Source organism: Agelaius tricolor, unplaced genomic scaffold, assembly GCF_023055355.1.
Source record: "Agelaius tricolor isolate 1412-34295 unplaced genomic scaffold, bAgeTri1.0.p SCAF_6, whole genome shotgun sequence".
In the NCBI taxonomy this organism is placed as follows: Eukaryota; Metazoa; Chordata; class Aves; order Passeriformes; family Icteridae; genus Agelaius; species Agelaius tricolor.
Window position 1 is genome coordinate 33,775,213 of NW_027269266.1, and position 15,441 is coordinate 33,790,653.

Here is a 15,441-nt window from a genome sequence, read left to right on the forward strand (position 1 = left end):
ATTACCCTATGGAACTTAATCATGTGGATTTTAATCTATTTTAAACCTATGTCTACTGAGTTCAGCAGAAAAAAAAATATATATATATATGTGGCTTTCAATCGTTATATAAAGGAAAGAAACAAGAATTAATAAAAACAAATTATTGGAAGATAAGAGGCTCCTAAAGGATTTTGTTCAGCTCTTCTTAAAAAGCAACAAGAATTCAGCTGCAGACACTGCTGAAATCTTTTGCCCAAGCAGCACATCTGTCCTTTGAGTGGTAAAGAGGGTCACACACATGACTCCCCTGGGCTTTTCATGCCCATTGCCATCAGCTCCTTGGCTGACCTGGTCATGCCTTTCTCTTGTGGCCAGAGACAGCAGAACATGGCTTAACTGACATATGACCTAAATCAGATTTACAGACAAATCAAATCCTTATTTCCAGAGAATTTGTTTCAAGGCTTACATTAAGGCAACTTGCAACCTAGGCTCAGCAGAGATAATTTTTTAAATCTTTTGTTATGTCGCACTTTAAAAGGTTTACCATGTCTACAATGGAGACTGACCCCATTCAAGTCTGCCAGGGAAATGGCAACACCACAATATATTTGAGATTTTAATTCATGTCAGTACACCAAAGGTATGGTGTAGCAGCAAATACAAAATGATGAATCAGCAGCTCAAGATTTTCAATGAGAAAATACATGTAAATTAAGGACAATATTTTCAAAATGAACACAGCTTCAGAGGCAGAACAATGCAGCAATCTAAAATAAATGTTTTAGCATTCTATTTTAAAGACAGTATTAGCTATTTTGTCTTGGGTAAGGGAAGGTGAAGGGAAGGTGACAGATTTAGAGTTGGGGAGATGGAAATCATGCAGGCTCTGATTAATCAGAACTGTCTACCCACATTTGCCTACACAAGCAGAATTAAAACCATCAAATAAGTTTTAGGGCCAGATCTCAGAGACTGCAGTGGAAATAATACGTCCTGACATTTTTAGAGTTAAAGTGATAAGGATGAGTGCAGTATTTTGTCATAACAAGTCCTGTGGTCATTTGCAGAGGATAGCACAGCTCTACTTTTGAGAAGAAAGAGTTAAATTACTCAGAGCTATTACATCCTGTCTGCTGCTTGGCGGGACCACATACTGTGACAGCTGCGAGCTTTACATCCTCTACAAACTGACATTTTACACACACACTGAGTGCATCACACTGTTCAGCTTGTTTTCTCTATTAGCCTTAGCAATTAAAAAGGCAGCACTTTCCCTGCTAAGAGGTGTGCCAACCCCTCTCTTTTGTGTTAATGGTTAAACAGCAACCCTTTACCTTTTCATTTAGAGAGGTTTTCTTTCCAAAGGGCATCGATACATGCTACATGTATCGATGCCCTTTCTAAAAAAGCTTTCTTCTGCTGTGGCTGGGATTCTTTTGTTTGTTTCTTCTTCTTCTTAATTAGTACAGCACAATAAATTTACATTCAGTTTAGACCACATCTGAGTAACTCCAAAGCTCATCCAGATAACCAAATCTGACATAAATTTAAAATAAAGATCCATTATATTCATTTATGTCGTGCTACCTATCAGGGCTTCTACCACTGCCTTGACAGAAATGGAAATAACAAATAGAAAATGTTAATGTAGATGAGAGCTGAATGTACACCAAAAAACCCCCAATCTTCTACATAATGAGTCATTCCCCTGCTCCATAACTATGTCTGTAACAACTATACTTTGTAAAACTCGTAACAGAAAGAAGCCTTTACTGGCTCTTGGACATCTTCTGTCACCACTGAACTCTGTCTCCTTCCCCATTTTACAGTCCCTTCCTCTGCCACTGTATTATTCCATGTTGATGGTAAATAAAGGCAAATTCCAACAAGGTTTAACACTTGGTCTTCTGGGTACGACACTGTGCACGTGCCTACAGATGCCAGCTTCCAGTCCTTCCACTGATTCCATGACTTTACCTACCTACACCTATTATGTCTCAGAAAGCATGAGGCAAGATATATTCTGGCAGTTAGTAAAAATGCAGGAGGAGAAAACCAAAGTGGCCAGCTCTGCTCTTTCTCCAAATAGGTAAGACCTTTGCAAGACTTCCCTAATGCCTCAACGTTCTTCCTTCAGAAAGGTTTTTCTTCCCCCCATTCTTCCTCTTTCAGCTTGGTGGGGAACATTTTCATAATGCCCACAGAACAGCCACACTTGATTTCAGAAGAGCAAAACTGCTAGGGAAAGCCAGTATCCAAATTTTTAATTACAGCAGAGAATAATCTGATCAAGCTCTGTATACGCTATCAGTCAGTTTCTGAAATTGCACATCCCAAATATTATGTTTGGAACAGGAGATTCTCGGCATTAGCCCTCACAAAGACATGGTGTGCAGCAGTACAGCATCTCCTGACACACCAGATGGCATTGGGAGGTTCAATCCTTAATCTGTTGACCAGCAGTGCTCTCCAGCATGGAATTGCTAGAATTGAAAGCAAATGATACTCCACACCTAAGGCCTCTAACACTTCAAAGGGTGCTGCTACAAAATACTCTTCTGCTGAGTCCTGAGAGCACTCTGCCAACACAGGATCCCCATTATCCTTGTCATGTAGCCTCACAGAAGCTGTCTGGTGCCCACACATTATGCCTAACTTTGTTATGATATCCTATTCAGATGGAGAACCTTGGATTGGTTGTTTGAGAGCCAAACTGGCTCTGGCCAGGAATCCATTTATAACTCAGAAAGCTATTTCCAACATGGTTTTAAGTGATGGTTAAGGAAAAGTAATATGTACTAGGTCAAGCATGCCCCAAATATTTTGTGTACTTAGCATGTCTGGTTTTGTTTCTACCAAAAGAAAGCCAGTTTGTGCACTGTGGGACCATTCTGTGAGGTGAAGTGAGGCATATTAAGGATGGATCAGTGGGTTCACTTCAAAAAGGCACTCCTGATCTGAATTAAAATGGTTGTATGAACACAAGATCCTCTAAACTTCCTGGACTCACAACCTTGTCCAGAAAGGAGTTCCACAGATCTGCTGCATAAATAATTATCTGAAATCTCTCTCTTTTGTTTACTTTGCACCTGGCTCTGACTAGCACCATTTGGCATTTAGTTCTTACACTGGAAGAGATGGCAAATAATCCCTATTCACCCCTTTCCCATGTTTTAGGACCTCTCTACCCTACTCTACTCTTCTCTTTTCCAGGCTGAAGGACACACATGTAAAGTCTTCCTAATATGGAAGCTGTCTGTATCATTGACCATGCCCACTCTCTTCTCTGAACAATTACTGAGCTAACACAGCCTTCTGAAATAAGGTGCTGTCAAACACAGCTTACACAGTAGTAGGAAGTAGTATATACTTGCTGTTTCAACCTCTATTCATTTCCTAACAGTTTTAAACACATGGTTAACATTAATGCTTCTTAACATTTGCCTTCTTGATCAGTCCTGACCTAATGCACTCATGAAACCATCTGTTATTACCCCAAAACCTCGTTCCTGAGTGGCAACAATGAAATTTGACCCTAAAAATGAACAAGAATTTACAGTCAAGTCTGTCATAAATGGAATAGCATTTTAATGCAATAAAGGAATCATTTTTCAGACACAGATCACCAACAAGAAAAGCTGCTATTAACACAGCTTGTTAACTCTGCAACTCTGCAAGTTGTTTGCAGCCGTTACTATTTGGCCATTTCTTGCTGCACTAGAAAACCATCATCTACTAACAAAGCTCTTAATCTTAGTCTCCTGGAATTTTACACACTTACTCTAGCATCTGTCCCATTTACCCTTAATCTGTTCTTCTGGTATGTGTGTGCCAAAATGAGGGATTATCTGTCTAAGGATTTTACACCCTTTACAATTCAATCCAAGTGAAATGATCAGGTATTGCCTTTACAGATACACAGCATCTATTTCTAGCAAACATCAGACAGAACCAAAAAAAACCTCCTAAAAGTTATGCAGCTACTTCTTCCCCCAACCTCCCATGTTCTTTTTGGTTCAAGTCACTAAGAATTTTAAGCCCAGCTTTTCAAACACAGAAGTATTGTGTGTATAAAATTTGCTGTGGAAGACTGGTACTGACCAATCTGGCCTAAGCAGTGCTTCTACTGATCTGTGTGGGCACCTGGATCTGCAGAAGGCCAAGTTGTGGTTTGTCTAGAGGGGCCTACCCAAAATATGCAGTTTTTTCAGCATATGAAGGAGGGCAAACAGAGGCAAGGCAGTTCTCCATGCTTTCCTGCTGCAGCTAAGCCTGCCTACCTAAAGGGCTGTCTTCTTTAGAACTGCGATGCTATAATGACTTGTGTGATCATGTTGCCCTGACAACCAATGGAGATCCTCTGTGCAGTTAATCCAGCAGACATCTGTAATTTTGAGACAGATAGCCCTGACTTTCATTGCTCAATGTCATTTGCATTTCCTACCCTCCAAAAAAAGCACAAGGTTGAGATAGAAGTGTGTTGTACAAACCCAGAGTGTGGTGAACAGGCATTACTGTTAACATTGCATCCCTTCACTTTGGCTGCCTGGCTGGTACTGCTGCAGCACAGGTCAGTACATGAGAGTCTGTCTCAGAGTCTTGGAGTGCTTTGATTTACAAAAAAAAGACAAAGAAGAAAGACTGTACACATACCTTCAAGACAGTCCACTGCTCTACCACAATTGCATCATAGCCCTGTGTGGTTTTACTGTCTTCCACAGCAAAATCTTCGAAGAGAAACACTCCATCCGTTGTCCCGTGTAAAGAATCTGTGAAAACACAGGGTTTCCTGTAAGCTTTATAGAAGACACTCCATGTGTAGTGAGGCATCTGAATTTATTAACAACATATTCTTCCAAGGATGTTACTATAAAGTTCATAGACACTCTCTGATAATCTAGCTCTATTAAATGAATGAGACTTGTATCTCTAGCAGTTTTAAGAGCAATCCTACTCCCTAATGGCACACATTGCTGTCCAGTCTGTTATTCCTTTGCCATCAGAAACCATAGCTCTCCCATTCTGAGCAGGCAAAAGTGATTCAGTCCTCAGTTCAGCAGTACTGCTCACCTACTTGAAGGTGTAAACACACTAAAGACCATTAGACCATTTATTATGTCAATGTGTTATTTTCAAGGGGTTTTGAAGGTATACTGATTTATTTTTATGATATTTATGATATCAATTCTTGTGACCATACATATTCATTCACACAAGACAGAACCCTTCATATGGATCAGCCACTGCAGATACAGCGATCTACACGGACTAAAGATGATCTGGCATATCTGAACAGTGTGAAAGAAAAGATACATTCATAACTATTTAATCAATTTATGAAGGCATTTTGACCATCTGGTTTAGTGCCTCTCTGTTCTCATTTGCATTCCCTACACGTTCAGCCTTTTTTCAGACAACACATCCTCTTAAAGTTACTTGAGCAGCACTTTCTCCTTTAACTCAGCCACACACTCCATAACCAGCAATCACTCCCATACACCAGAACTTAGGTTTTGTCAGCTCCGTGACAGAACAGAAACAGAACAACTGAAAAAAAAAAACCCAACCTTATCTTTCTTTGTTGAAATAAGCTGATTGATGGAACAACAGAATTATCTTTAGGGAAACTGTAAATAAGCAGGACTGTGCTCTTTACAAACAGAGAAAACTCTTCTCACATTGTCAAAAAGCGTCTTTTTCAGCCTTTCTAATATGAACAATATATCTACCCTGTATGACTGATTATAAAGACCTTGCTTATCCCCTCCCCAAATGTTGTATTTTGCATGATAGTTTCCTTACATTTCTAGCAACACTATATTCTTTGAACTGGTATAATACATGTTTTTGAAATGCAGTCACACATGCCAAACTGACAGATTCTTGAACTGACAGGGGAGTTTTCTGGATAAGCCTGCTTAGGTGTTTCATCAGGGTCATCCTGCTTTCCTGCTGGATGTTACAAGGTCAAGAAATGCCAGCAGGAAGGAATTGCTGCCTCCAAGAGAAAACATATATCAAACTCAAAAACAATTTTCACAAAGGAAGCAGGGAGGAGGATTAAGAGGCTTCTTACCTCTTGCAGACACAATCTCAGTCAACATCTTCCAATGTCATTATATGATCTAAATTCAATTTATTATCTGGAAATAACAAATTTGTTGCAGGCAAAGCCCACAACAGACCAGACTCCTACATCTGGAGGCTTATGTCTACACACACACACTGCAGCAAGACTGCTGCTGCAGGTGTCAATGCACAACCTCTCTGTTTCTGTTTGCACAGTCCCTTATCCTCTTTTGCTGCTGTTACTGTCAAGTCATTAAGTTGCAAGTCAGGAGATGCAAATACTTGTCGCTAAACTAAAACTTTTTTTTTTTTTTTTTTTTTTGTTCACTTGTGAAGGAAAAAAGCTGTAAACCACTTACTAGGGATTATCCTTGAGATTCTATTGGGAGACTGAAAGAAAAATACTCTGTCTGCTTTCACACTGTTTTCACAGGCAGGTCTCCTGCAACTCTATTTAAAATAAAGAGATCTGAAGACTCCTCAGCACTACAGCAAGCCAGGATAACACATTGCTCCAAGGTGGATGAGCTGGACTACAAAGCAGTAACTCCTGTCATCCAGACAGATCTCTCATCCAAGTGAGAAGAACAGACATTTTTGTTGTGAAATAACAGGCCAGATCACTAAGTAGCTGGGTTACAGGTTTGAAAACACAGGGACAGCACGCTTGCCACATATCAAAGGGTCCAAATTTAATTACTGGATTTCATTCAAAAGCAGCACTTTGTTAGACCTGACACTACAAAGGGGGAACTAACTCAATTTCTGTGAAATATCACATTCCAACACCCAAACCCATATCCAAATCTATTTCAGGATGCTAATGTACAAACAGTCCTTTAATTTTCCAAAGCAGGGATGACAGGAGAGCACCTAAGACTGAAAGCAGATCCCTACTAGACACAGACATTCGGATCTCGTCAGGGCAGCTTTATACAGCACCAGTGCACTGCTCCTGTATTGTGAATTCCCTTAATGAAATTCAGTGTCACACTGTTGGCACAACTGCAGCTTGAGCTCTCCTTGGCCCGTGTTTGCCAGCTAATTAATAAGCGATCACAACACAATCAGCAGGCGTGTGTTTGCACTCACTCGTAAATCATCCTTTATGTTTCACTCTGCTGAGCATTCCACTCATGCAATTCACAGCTTCCACATATGTGAGTAGGATGGCACATATGCAATGTTTTAGAAAACAATAGCTGAGCTTGGGAGACCCTACAGGCAGCAGAAACTTCACTTGGCAGTGCTGAGTTTATGGTCCAACTCCTGATCCTCAAGGTCCTTTCCAGCCTAAATGATTGTAAGATTTTGCTTCCTTGTTGGAAGTACAGTGACTGCTTCTGAAGGCTACATCCATCAATCATACAATCCACTGATTTTTAATGGGGTTTTTTGCTAGTAAAGAAACCCATGGAAAATGAGAAAACTGGAAGGGGAAAATGATGATGGAAAGACAGCTGTAAATGCAAAGAACAGTGTCTGTTCAACAGAGTGATGCTGGTGAAAAACTCTACAGAAACTGGTGGATGACAATCACTGAGATTTCCCTCCCAAGCAGATCCAACCTCCTCTCTCTACCAGTTGTGCCACAGTCTTTTAAACATTCATGTCACGAATGCACACCTGCCAATTCTCACATCTCACACCTTTTACCTTTTACAGGTCATGTACTACACTTCCAGAGAAAAAGGGAGGCACAGGAAAGAATAATTGGATCATTAATTCCTTTGCATTTGGGATGCTGAGAATAATGGAGAGGAGAATGCAGCAGAGAGAAAGCCAGCAGGGTCATGTTTTGAAGAAAAGGCACTTACAACCTTAAAATCCTATGCTGTCAGGATCAGCAGGAATTTCAGGGCATCTCTTACACAGAGGTGTGGAAGGGCAAAGAAACAGCCAAATGCACTGAGTCTGCAGTACCTTTATCACACAGGGCTCTAGATCTAAGAGCAGCTTAAGCTGACAGTCACATGTTCTAGAGCTGGTCCACTAGATGAAATGCACCTGATCCAACAGTTTCATAGAATCATAGAATAATTCAGCTGGATAGAGACCTCCAGGACGTCTCCAGTCCAACCACATGCTCAAAGCAGGTTCAATACAACTGCAGACCATACTGCTCATGGCTTTATCCAGCTGCATCTTCAAAATCCCCAAGAATGGAGACGGCACAACTTTCTGGGCAGTCTTTTCCAGAGAGTGACTGTTTTCATGATGAGAAAGTGGTTTTTCATAGCCAAAAGGGACCTCCCTTATTTCAATTTATGTACATTTTTTTCCAATCCTCTTACCACACACCACAATCAAGGGGCTGGATCCACCTTTTTGATTGTCTTCTCATAGGCACTGCCAGGCACTGGTAGGTCCCCCAAAGCTGTCCTTTCTCCAGGCTGAACTAACTCTCTCAAGTGCTGGTTCATCTTCAGCTTGCTGCCCACTAAAATTCCCCTGGACCTTTCAACAGAGATGCTACCTAGCCAAGCTGCCCCCAGCTTGGATTAGTGAAAAGGCTTCTCCCTTCCCAGAGGCAGGACATTTGTCCTAATGGAATTTCAAACAACTCCTGCTGTCATGTTTTTCCAGCCTGCCCAGGTTCCTCTGGACAGCAGTCCAGTTCTGAGGCACATCAGCTGTCTCCTGAGTATGGGATCATCCACAATTTTGACAAAAGCAAGCCTCGTTGCCTCCTGTGCATCACTGATAAAATTGTTAAACACAACAAGCCCCAGGAGAGATCTCTGTGATACTCCACTTTTTACTCCAGGTAAACTGTGACCTATTAACCACGATCCTCTGAGTCTAGCCATGTAACCAGATTTTTACCCACCTAGGCTGCATGGTTCGAGCTTGGATACAAAAATATCATGGGAGCCACTGCCAAACTTCCTTGATGAATTCACCCAAAATGACATCTACTGCTTTCTCTTCACCCACAAATTGTTATTTTATGACAGAGGACAATCATTTTCAAGTATGTTCTACTCTTGTTAAATCCATGATGAATGTCCCAAATCACTGTCATGTGTCTACAGGTTCCCAGAGGACCTACTCAGTGATCCAGCCAGAAACAAACTGAGGCTGATCATCCTGTAGGGTCCCTAGTTTGTCCTTTTGGCCTTTTTTTTACAGATAGGTGCAACCTTTGCCCATGTCTGTGAAGACTAAGGCAAAGGAAGCACCAAGTATCTCAGTCTTATCTGGATGTACCTGATCTTTTTTGCATATCCTCATGTAGGATGAGTTTGATCACAACACAAATCCTACTGACTAGATCAGTCCAAGCCTAGATTTCCATTGATTACATTGGCACTTTAGGGTGACAACTCATACACAGATTCCTGCAGGGCAGACTTTACAGATACATTTATTCAGCTGGATGTTACCTAACCTGCCTACAAAGATCACTCATCTAAAGGTTTAGATGGTAAGCTGGTCTTTCCAGTTTTCACTGCTTGCTATATAAAATATTTCCTGATTCTGATGTAGTTGTAGTCTCCTTTGTTAATCTCCTGTTTCAAGATTCAGCTCCTGGAACATAGCCTAAGTTAGAATTTGTCAGAAATTCCAAATATTCATCCATTTGCAATAGTGCAGTAAGAAATGCCAATAAAACAAAACATTTTGACTTTGCTGTTTGTAGTATCACTTCCCAATTTCTACTCTTGAATTTCCCAATCTTTTCACTCTTTCTTAAAGAAAAGGCTACAAAAGTAGAGGTTACAATCAATGTCCTTCCTCTGAAAATGTTCCATTACCACTGCATCTTTTATTAAGGTTTCCTACTGTGCACAAAAAGCTATTTTCACTGGGTTGTATAAATATTTGATGTAGCTCGATTGACAAAAATGTATTCTGATGTTCTTGCTTCTGATTTACAGGAGGTATATGGGAAAAGATTACTTACTTTACCATGACAGCTGTCTTGGCAGGCGACAATTTTCCTCCTGTTGTCTTTGAACTACAAATTCTCCTTATCGAGGCAAACTAACCTTTAGGCTGCTGTTGCTCTCAATGAGGAAAACTAGCTCTCTGTGGCTTTATGGGGCACGTGACCTGAATGTCTGCCTTTGCTTCCTATTTGCATTCCTCCCCCCTTCTGAATCTTTTCACCTTCAGCACACACAAAGAAAATAATTCCATATGGATGATAAAAATCCCAGTACTTCTGTGGCTAAGGTGACAATAATCGGTCAAAGCATCGGCGGCTCATCTCCGTCGGAGACAGATGACAGAGACAATCAATCGGACCCTCTTAAAAACCTGACTACTTTCTTCTTCCAAGAAAGCCACATTTTGTTTCATTTGCTTTGTGTTTAAGTACTGTCAGTGTTTTCTGGCTGGTTTTTTTTGGCTGCCTTTTTCTAGGTTTGAAAGGAAAATTCACAGACAGAATGGTACAACAAATACAAAAATGCTAGGCACTTAAAGAGCTGCAGTTCAAAACAACTTCAGATGAACAGGCTTGTGATTACTCTGTTAAGACATCAAAATATAACCTTAAAGAGGTTTGAGACTCTTCCTGCCTTCTCACAGCGCTGATTGGAGACTTGCTGTTACAGGAAAGAAGAAGACCCACCTGTTACTTCCTTTCCATTTAGTATTAATCTGTAGCTTGCTGCTACAGACTCCATTCTCACTAGAAGAGGGCAAGGGTGAATTCCTATGGTCACTTTAGATCACTAGGCAGGATCAGTTTACACCAGGGACTACAGGCAGAATTATCAATTACAAGAGCTGGATGAAAAACACTAGCAAGTAACTGAGGTTCAAATTTAAATAAATAACTATTATCTGCGACATGAGAATATTCAAGGACCAAGCAGGCTACTGTTTCCAACTTACCAGCAAAATCTGAATACATTTAATATATGGTGTAACACTGCATGGTTTATATATTGTGATCAGCAATTGTGTTATTTTTCTGTTTATAATTATCTGGTACAATAAGCAAAAAGAAACAATTGTTACCCATGAACTTTAAAACTCCTTTAAAGACTCATTATTAAACTGTTAGCAGAAGGAAGAAACAGATTTATGACTACTGACAATCTGGAAATCTTCACTTCATTGGGTATTCCAAGGACAAGGGGGAAAAGAAGAAGATAATAACCCTGCTTTTAAGTCTAATAAGCAAAATAATGAATTCATACTTTAAGCCAAAAAGAAAATCAGCCCCCAGAACAAAGAAATGTGATATAGCAAACTAAAGAAAGTATTCTGATACTACCTTAATTTGGAAGAGGATTAATCAGTGAATAAGACTAGATATGAAGAACTGGACAGGCTGCCACAGAAGTTTAGAAAAAAGTGAGGAGCTGAGAAGCCCTCAGACCCCTACTTCTCCTCTTGTGCCTACCCTGTGTTGTTTGATACTGACTGGCATATGAGCGACAAAGCTGTTCCATTTCTCTGCAGCATAGAAAAAGCTTAGGATTTAAATGATAAAACATTTAACTGCAATTAGTAGCAACTTAGAGATAGTCTTAGTAAATGTTCTACTAACAGCATAATACACCTTCAGAAACCTTGTTTAGCTTTTTGATTTCAAAAATTGTTCCTCCTGTAACCCTGAAATGCTAATAAAAATGTTCATTAATCGTTCTTCTTCAATCACTAATCTAACTTAATCCTGAATCTGTCCACTTTTACACAATTTGTTGTCCTGTCTGCATTGAAACTTTATTGCCAGTATTCAAGCCTACTTTATCTACGTCCACAGGCAGTTATCCAGCACTCCTCACTCTGGTATCCAAGTATATGAACCTCCCACAGGGCTTTGCTATGTAAATGAACTCTAAAAGTTTAAATAACAGAAAAATGCTGTGTTTAAAACCTTTTAGAGTGAACTGACAAGCAGATTTTATTAAAAAAACCCACTGAGTCTGATAACTGAGCCTGATAAAGCCAATTAGCTTTGCCTCTGTGCAATTTATATACATAAAGTAAATGACCATTTGTTTTTAAGCAAGTTAACTAGCAATTACAAGGCTTTCCAGGAAGCTGTGTGGAAGCATTCCACCAGCTGAACTTTAGACCTTCCCTTTTTTGCTATTTGTTTGTAAAATGAAAAATTAGGATTGCCTGTTAATTTCCTGATTGACTTTTACCAGAACTGAGTCATATTCCTGTTTTTTATCCTGGGTTCTGGAATTCAGACCAACAGTAAGAAGATGCTCTGGAAGCAGCTCCCCTTTAATTTTGATGTACTAACCAACTAATCTTGGTAGGAATGTGCAATCTCTGGGTTACCACAGTCCTTTTGAAAAATGCAAAACAAACCAAAATTAGGTGAATGATTCAGCCATAAGCACTTTAACCAGGAAGTATACCAGTCACATCATTTTCCAATAAAATTAATCCAGCTGCAACATCAACATTTTTATGTCCAAGTACTTCCCTTGAATTGCTCTCATGGCTTCTTGGTTATGTCTCTTGGATCTATGCACCCAAGTTTTAATCTGTACAACAGGCTTGCCTTCAAAGCCATGATGGCCATGAGTGTGGTACAGACTGGCTACAGTACTATGCTGGACCCACTGCCACTCTTCCACAACATGCAAAAAGCTAGGATTTTTAATCTTCTTAAATTAAAACAGACCTTTATCCATCACTCACAGGTAAGATGAAACAAACACAGAAGACAATTTTGTAAAACAGTGTGCCATCCAGGTGGAAAGGGTCTCTGTGAGAACTGGAATTAACTGATTTCTTGTTGGCCAGATAAAACTCAAGTTGTTGTACCGGCCTGCAATCAGAGCCAGATGCAGTGTCTGGCTGGACAGCAAAGTCACCCTTCTATTTAGGTCATCTGTTTTGCAATCTTATTAGTTTAATTCTTTTTACTTGGTACTGTTTATTAACTCTGTATATTTCTGCAATTACAAAATCATCTCCAGTATGTTTATAAAAATACAATACATAATCTGTTTTCCTTATTCAAATGCCAAAATATTTTCTGTACTTTCATTCCATTTCACAAAGAGGTTGATCTAATACAAATCTACCCCAAGTCTACATTAAAGCAGCTCCCAAATAACTTCTCTTCAAAGATAATGACCTCCATTAGAGGAGAAAGGAAAATAATCACAGCGTAATGCTTTCTGTAATTTCCATACCATTTACCATTCCAAGGCTGAAGATGGCATTGACCAGTGAGCCTCCTTTCCTGAAGTGATCTGTCATGTGCTCCAGCCAGTTTGCTTCTAAGCTGTTGACAGTCTGCCCATTCCTGGAGATCCTCATAGGGATGGTCACTGTGTAATACTGGCTGCATTTTTGTGGAGTTTGGGGCTTGTTGTAGAGAGCGAAGATCTCTGCTTCTACCAAAAATTAAAAAATGGAATAATGCAACAACCATATCATAAAATTTCACCCAAAACAATACAGAACTCACTGCCCTTACCTAATTACATTGTGCAACAGCAAAAAATTCTTTGAGATGTGGTTATCTCCTCAACACACTTCTGCAGTCCAGCAGGACTTTCTCAAGACCCAATACAGTATTTTGCTTGCTTTTACAGTATTTCTTACTCACAATGGATTCACTGTTGATAATAAAACATTTAAAGACAGTAATACCTGAATACTGATGCAACATTCCTTCATGGGAATCATCAGCTCAAACATGAAATCTTACTGCAAATTTAGAAGGAACTGCATTCTGTAGATCACAGCCATTAAAGTATTAAATAACTCAGTTTTGATAACACAAAAGCATGGAAAAAGCCAATGGCAGTCTCATCTCAAGAAAATGCAATGAATCATTCATGTTGAGACTCTGGTAGCTGCTTTGTTGATTTACTCTGGATCTGAGCCAAGGTGAGACATTAACACAACAGCAAATGAATTTTAAAAATGGAATTGTGAAGGGTCTTAAAAATTAGCACATCTTCTAGACTCTTTTCCATGTCTCCTCCAGTATATTTTAGGAGCAGTTTTTTACAGGAAAAAAAAGTCATTGCTGACAGCAAAGCTGAGCTTTCACAGCCCTAAACTGGAATTAACTTTAAAAGCAGAAATCCCTCTCAGAATGGTATAACCATAATTAAAATAACCAACAAAAATTTTGGACATTATCATTTTACTTATTAATGGACATGGAAATAAATGGTAGAATTTCTATTAGCTTCTAAATGCCAAAAATTCTCCCCAAATGTATTAATATGAAAGGTAAAGGCATTACATGAAATCCCTTCATTCAATAAGCTCCTCTTGTTTCCAAGCTATTAGGTTCTAACCTCAACAAAAGTAAAGAAAGAGATGTCAAGAGAAATGCTAAGATTGCTCTCTAACAAACATCACTGAGCAAGAAGCAGTGTGTAAATTGAAAAAGGTATCAGAAGGGAGATGCTCAGAAACAGGCTGGCAGCACTGGAAGAGAAGAGCTGGAAGCTCATAACCAACATGAAAAGAGACCTAAAGATCTCAGACATGAACTATATTTGAAATAGAGTAGAAAGAAATAAACATTAATGTGAATCCTCTTGCTGTTCATCACTTGTTTAGAATGAAATAGAAAATGAAATTATGATACCTCAGAAAAGCACACACAGAATGCTTCTCTCACCATTCTGATTTTGACCCCCAGAAGAGTCTTTTGTTGAAAAGGAGATCTTTCTGGTGCATACTGAGACACTGATATGAGCAGCTGGACATGACCCAGCAATGTGTGTTCACAGCCCTGAGATCCAACCCTACCCTGGGCTGTGTCCAGAGCAGAGCAGCCAGCAAGGCCAGGGAGGGGATTCTGCCCTGCTCTGGTGAGACCCCACCTGGAGCACTGCATCCAGCTCTGGGCTCCCAGCACAGGAAGAACATTTGCAATGGGTCCAGAGGAAGCCATGAAGATGATTAGAGGAATGAGGCACGTTCCCTATGAGGAAAGGCTGAGAAAATTTGGGCTGTTCAGTCTGGAAAGACCTCAGAGCAACATTCCAGTACCTGAAGGGAGCCTACAAGAGAGCTGAAGAGAGACTTTGTACCAGGCATGTAGTGATAGGACATGGGGTGATGGCTACAGATTGAAAGAGGGCAGGGTTAAATTAGATATTAGGGAGAAATTCTTCATGGTAAGGGTGGTGAGGCCCTGGAACAGATTGCTTAGGGAAGTTGTGACTGCCCCACCCCTGGACAACCTGGTCTAGAGTGTTGTCTAATCCAAATCACTACTGAGAACAGTTTTCAGCAGTGACCCCAAATCCTCAAGCATGGCCAAAGACATCCCTCAGTTTGGTTCTAAGTAACACAGCACTTTTGGACATACTATTGGAATATCTGTGCCTTGTTATCAGGCAAATATTATTCAACATTGTGTTAAAAAGCCTTTTAAAAACAGGGGAAGTGAATGAGCACTACAAAACATTCAGGAATCAACTGAAGAAGCAT

General features: G+C 39.9%; 1 protein-coding gene across 2 annotated transcripts in view; it reads right to left on the bottom strand.

Annotated features, from left to right (window-relative positions):
* RFTN1 (raftlin, lipid raft linker 1) overlaps positions 1-15,441 on the bottom strand; it is a 95,926-nt gene that overhangs the window by 13,713 nt on the left and 66,772 nt on the right. For both annotated transcript variants that reach the window (XM_071429292.1, XM_071429293.1), the window contains 2 exons: positions 13,173-13,376; positions 4,639-4,754 (listed from right to left, as the gene is read on the bottom strand). In XM_071429292.1, coding sequence (XP_071285393.1) covers positions 4,639-4,754; positions 13,173-13,376 — 320 coding nt within the window. The remainder of the gene's footprint in view (positions 1-4,638; positions 4,755-13,172; positions 13,377-15,441) is intronic.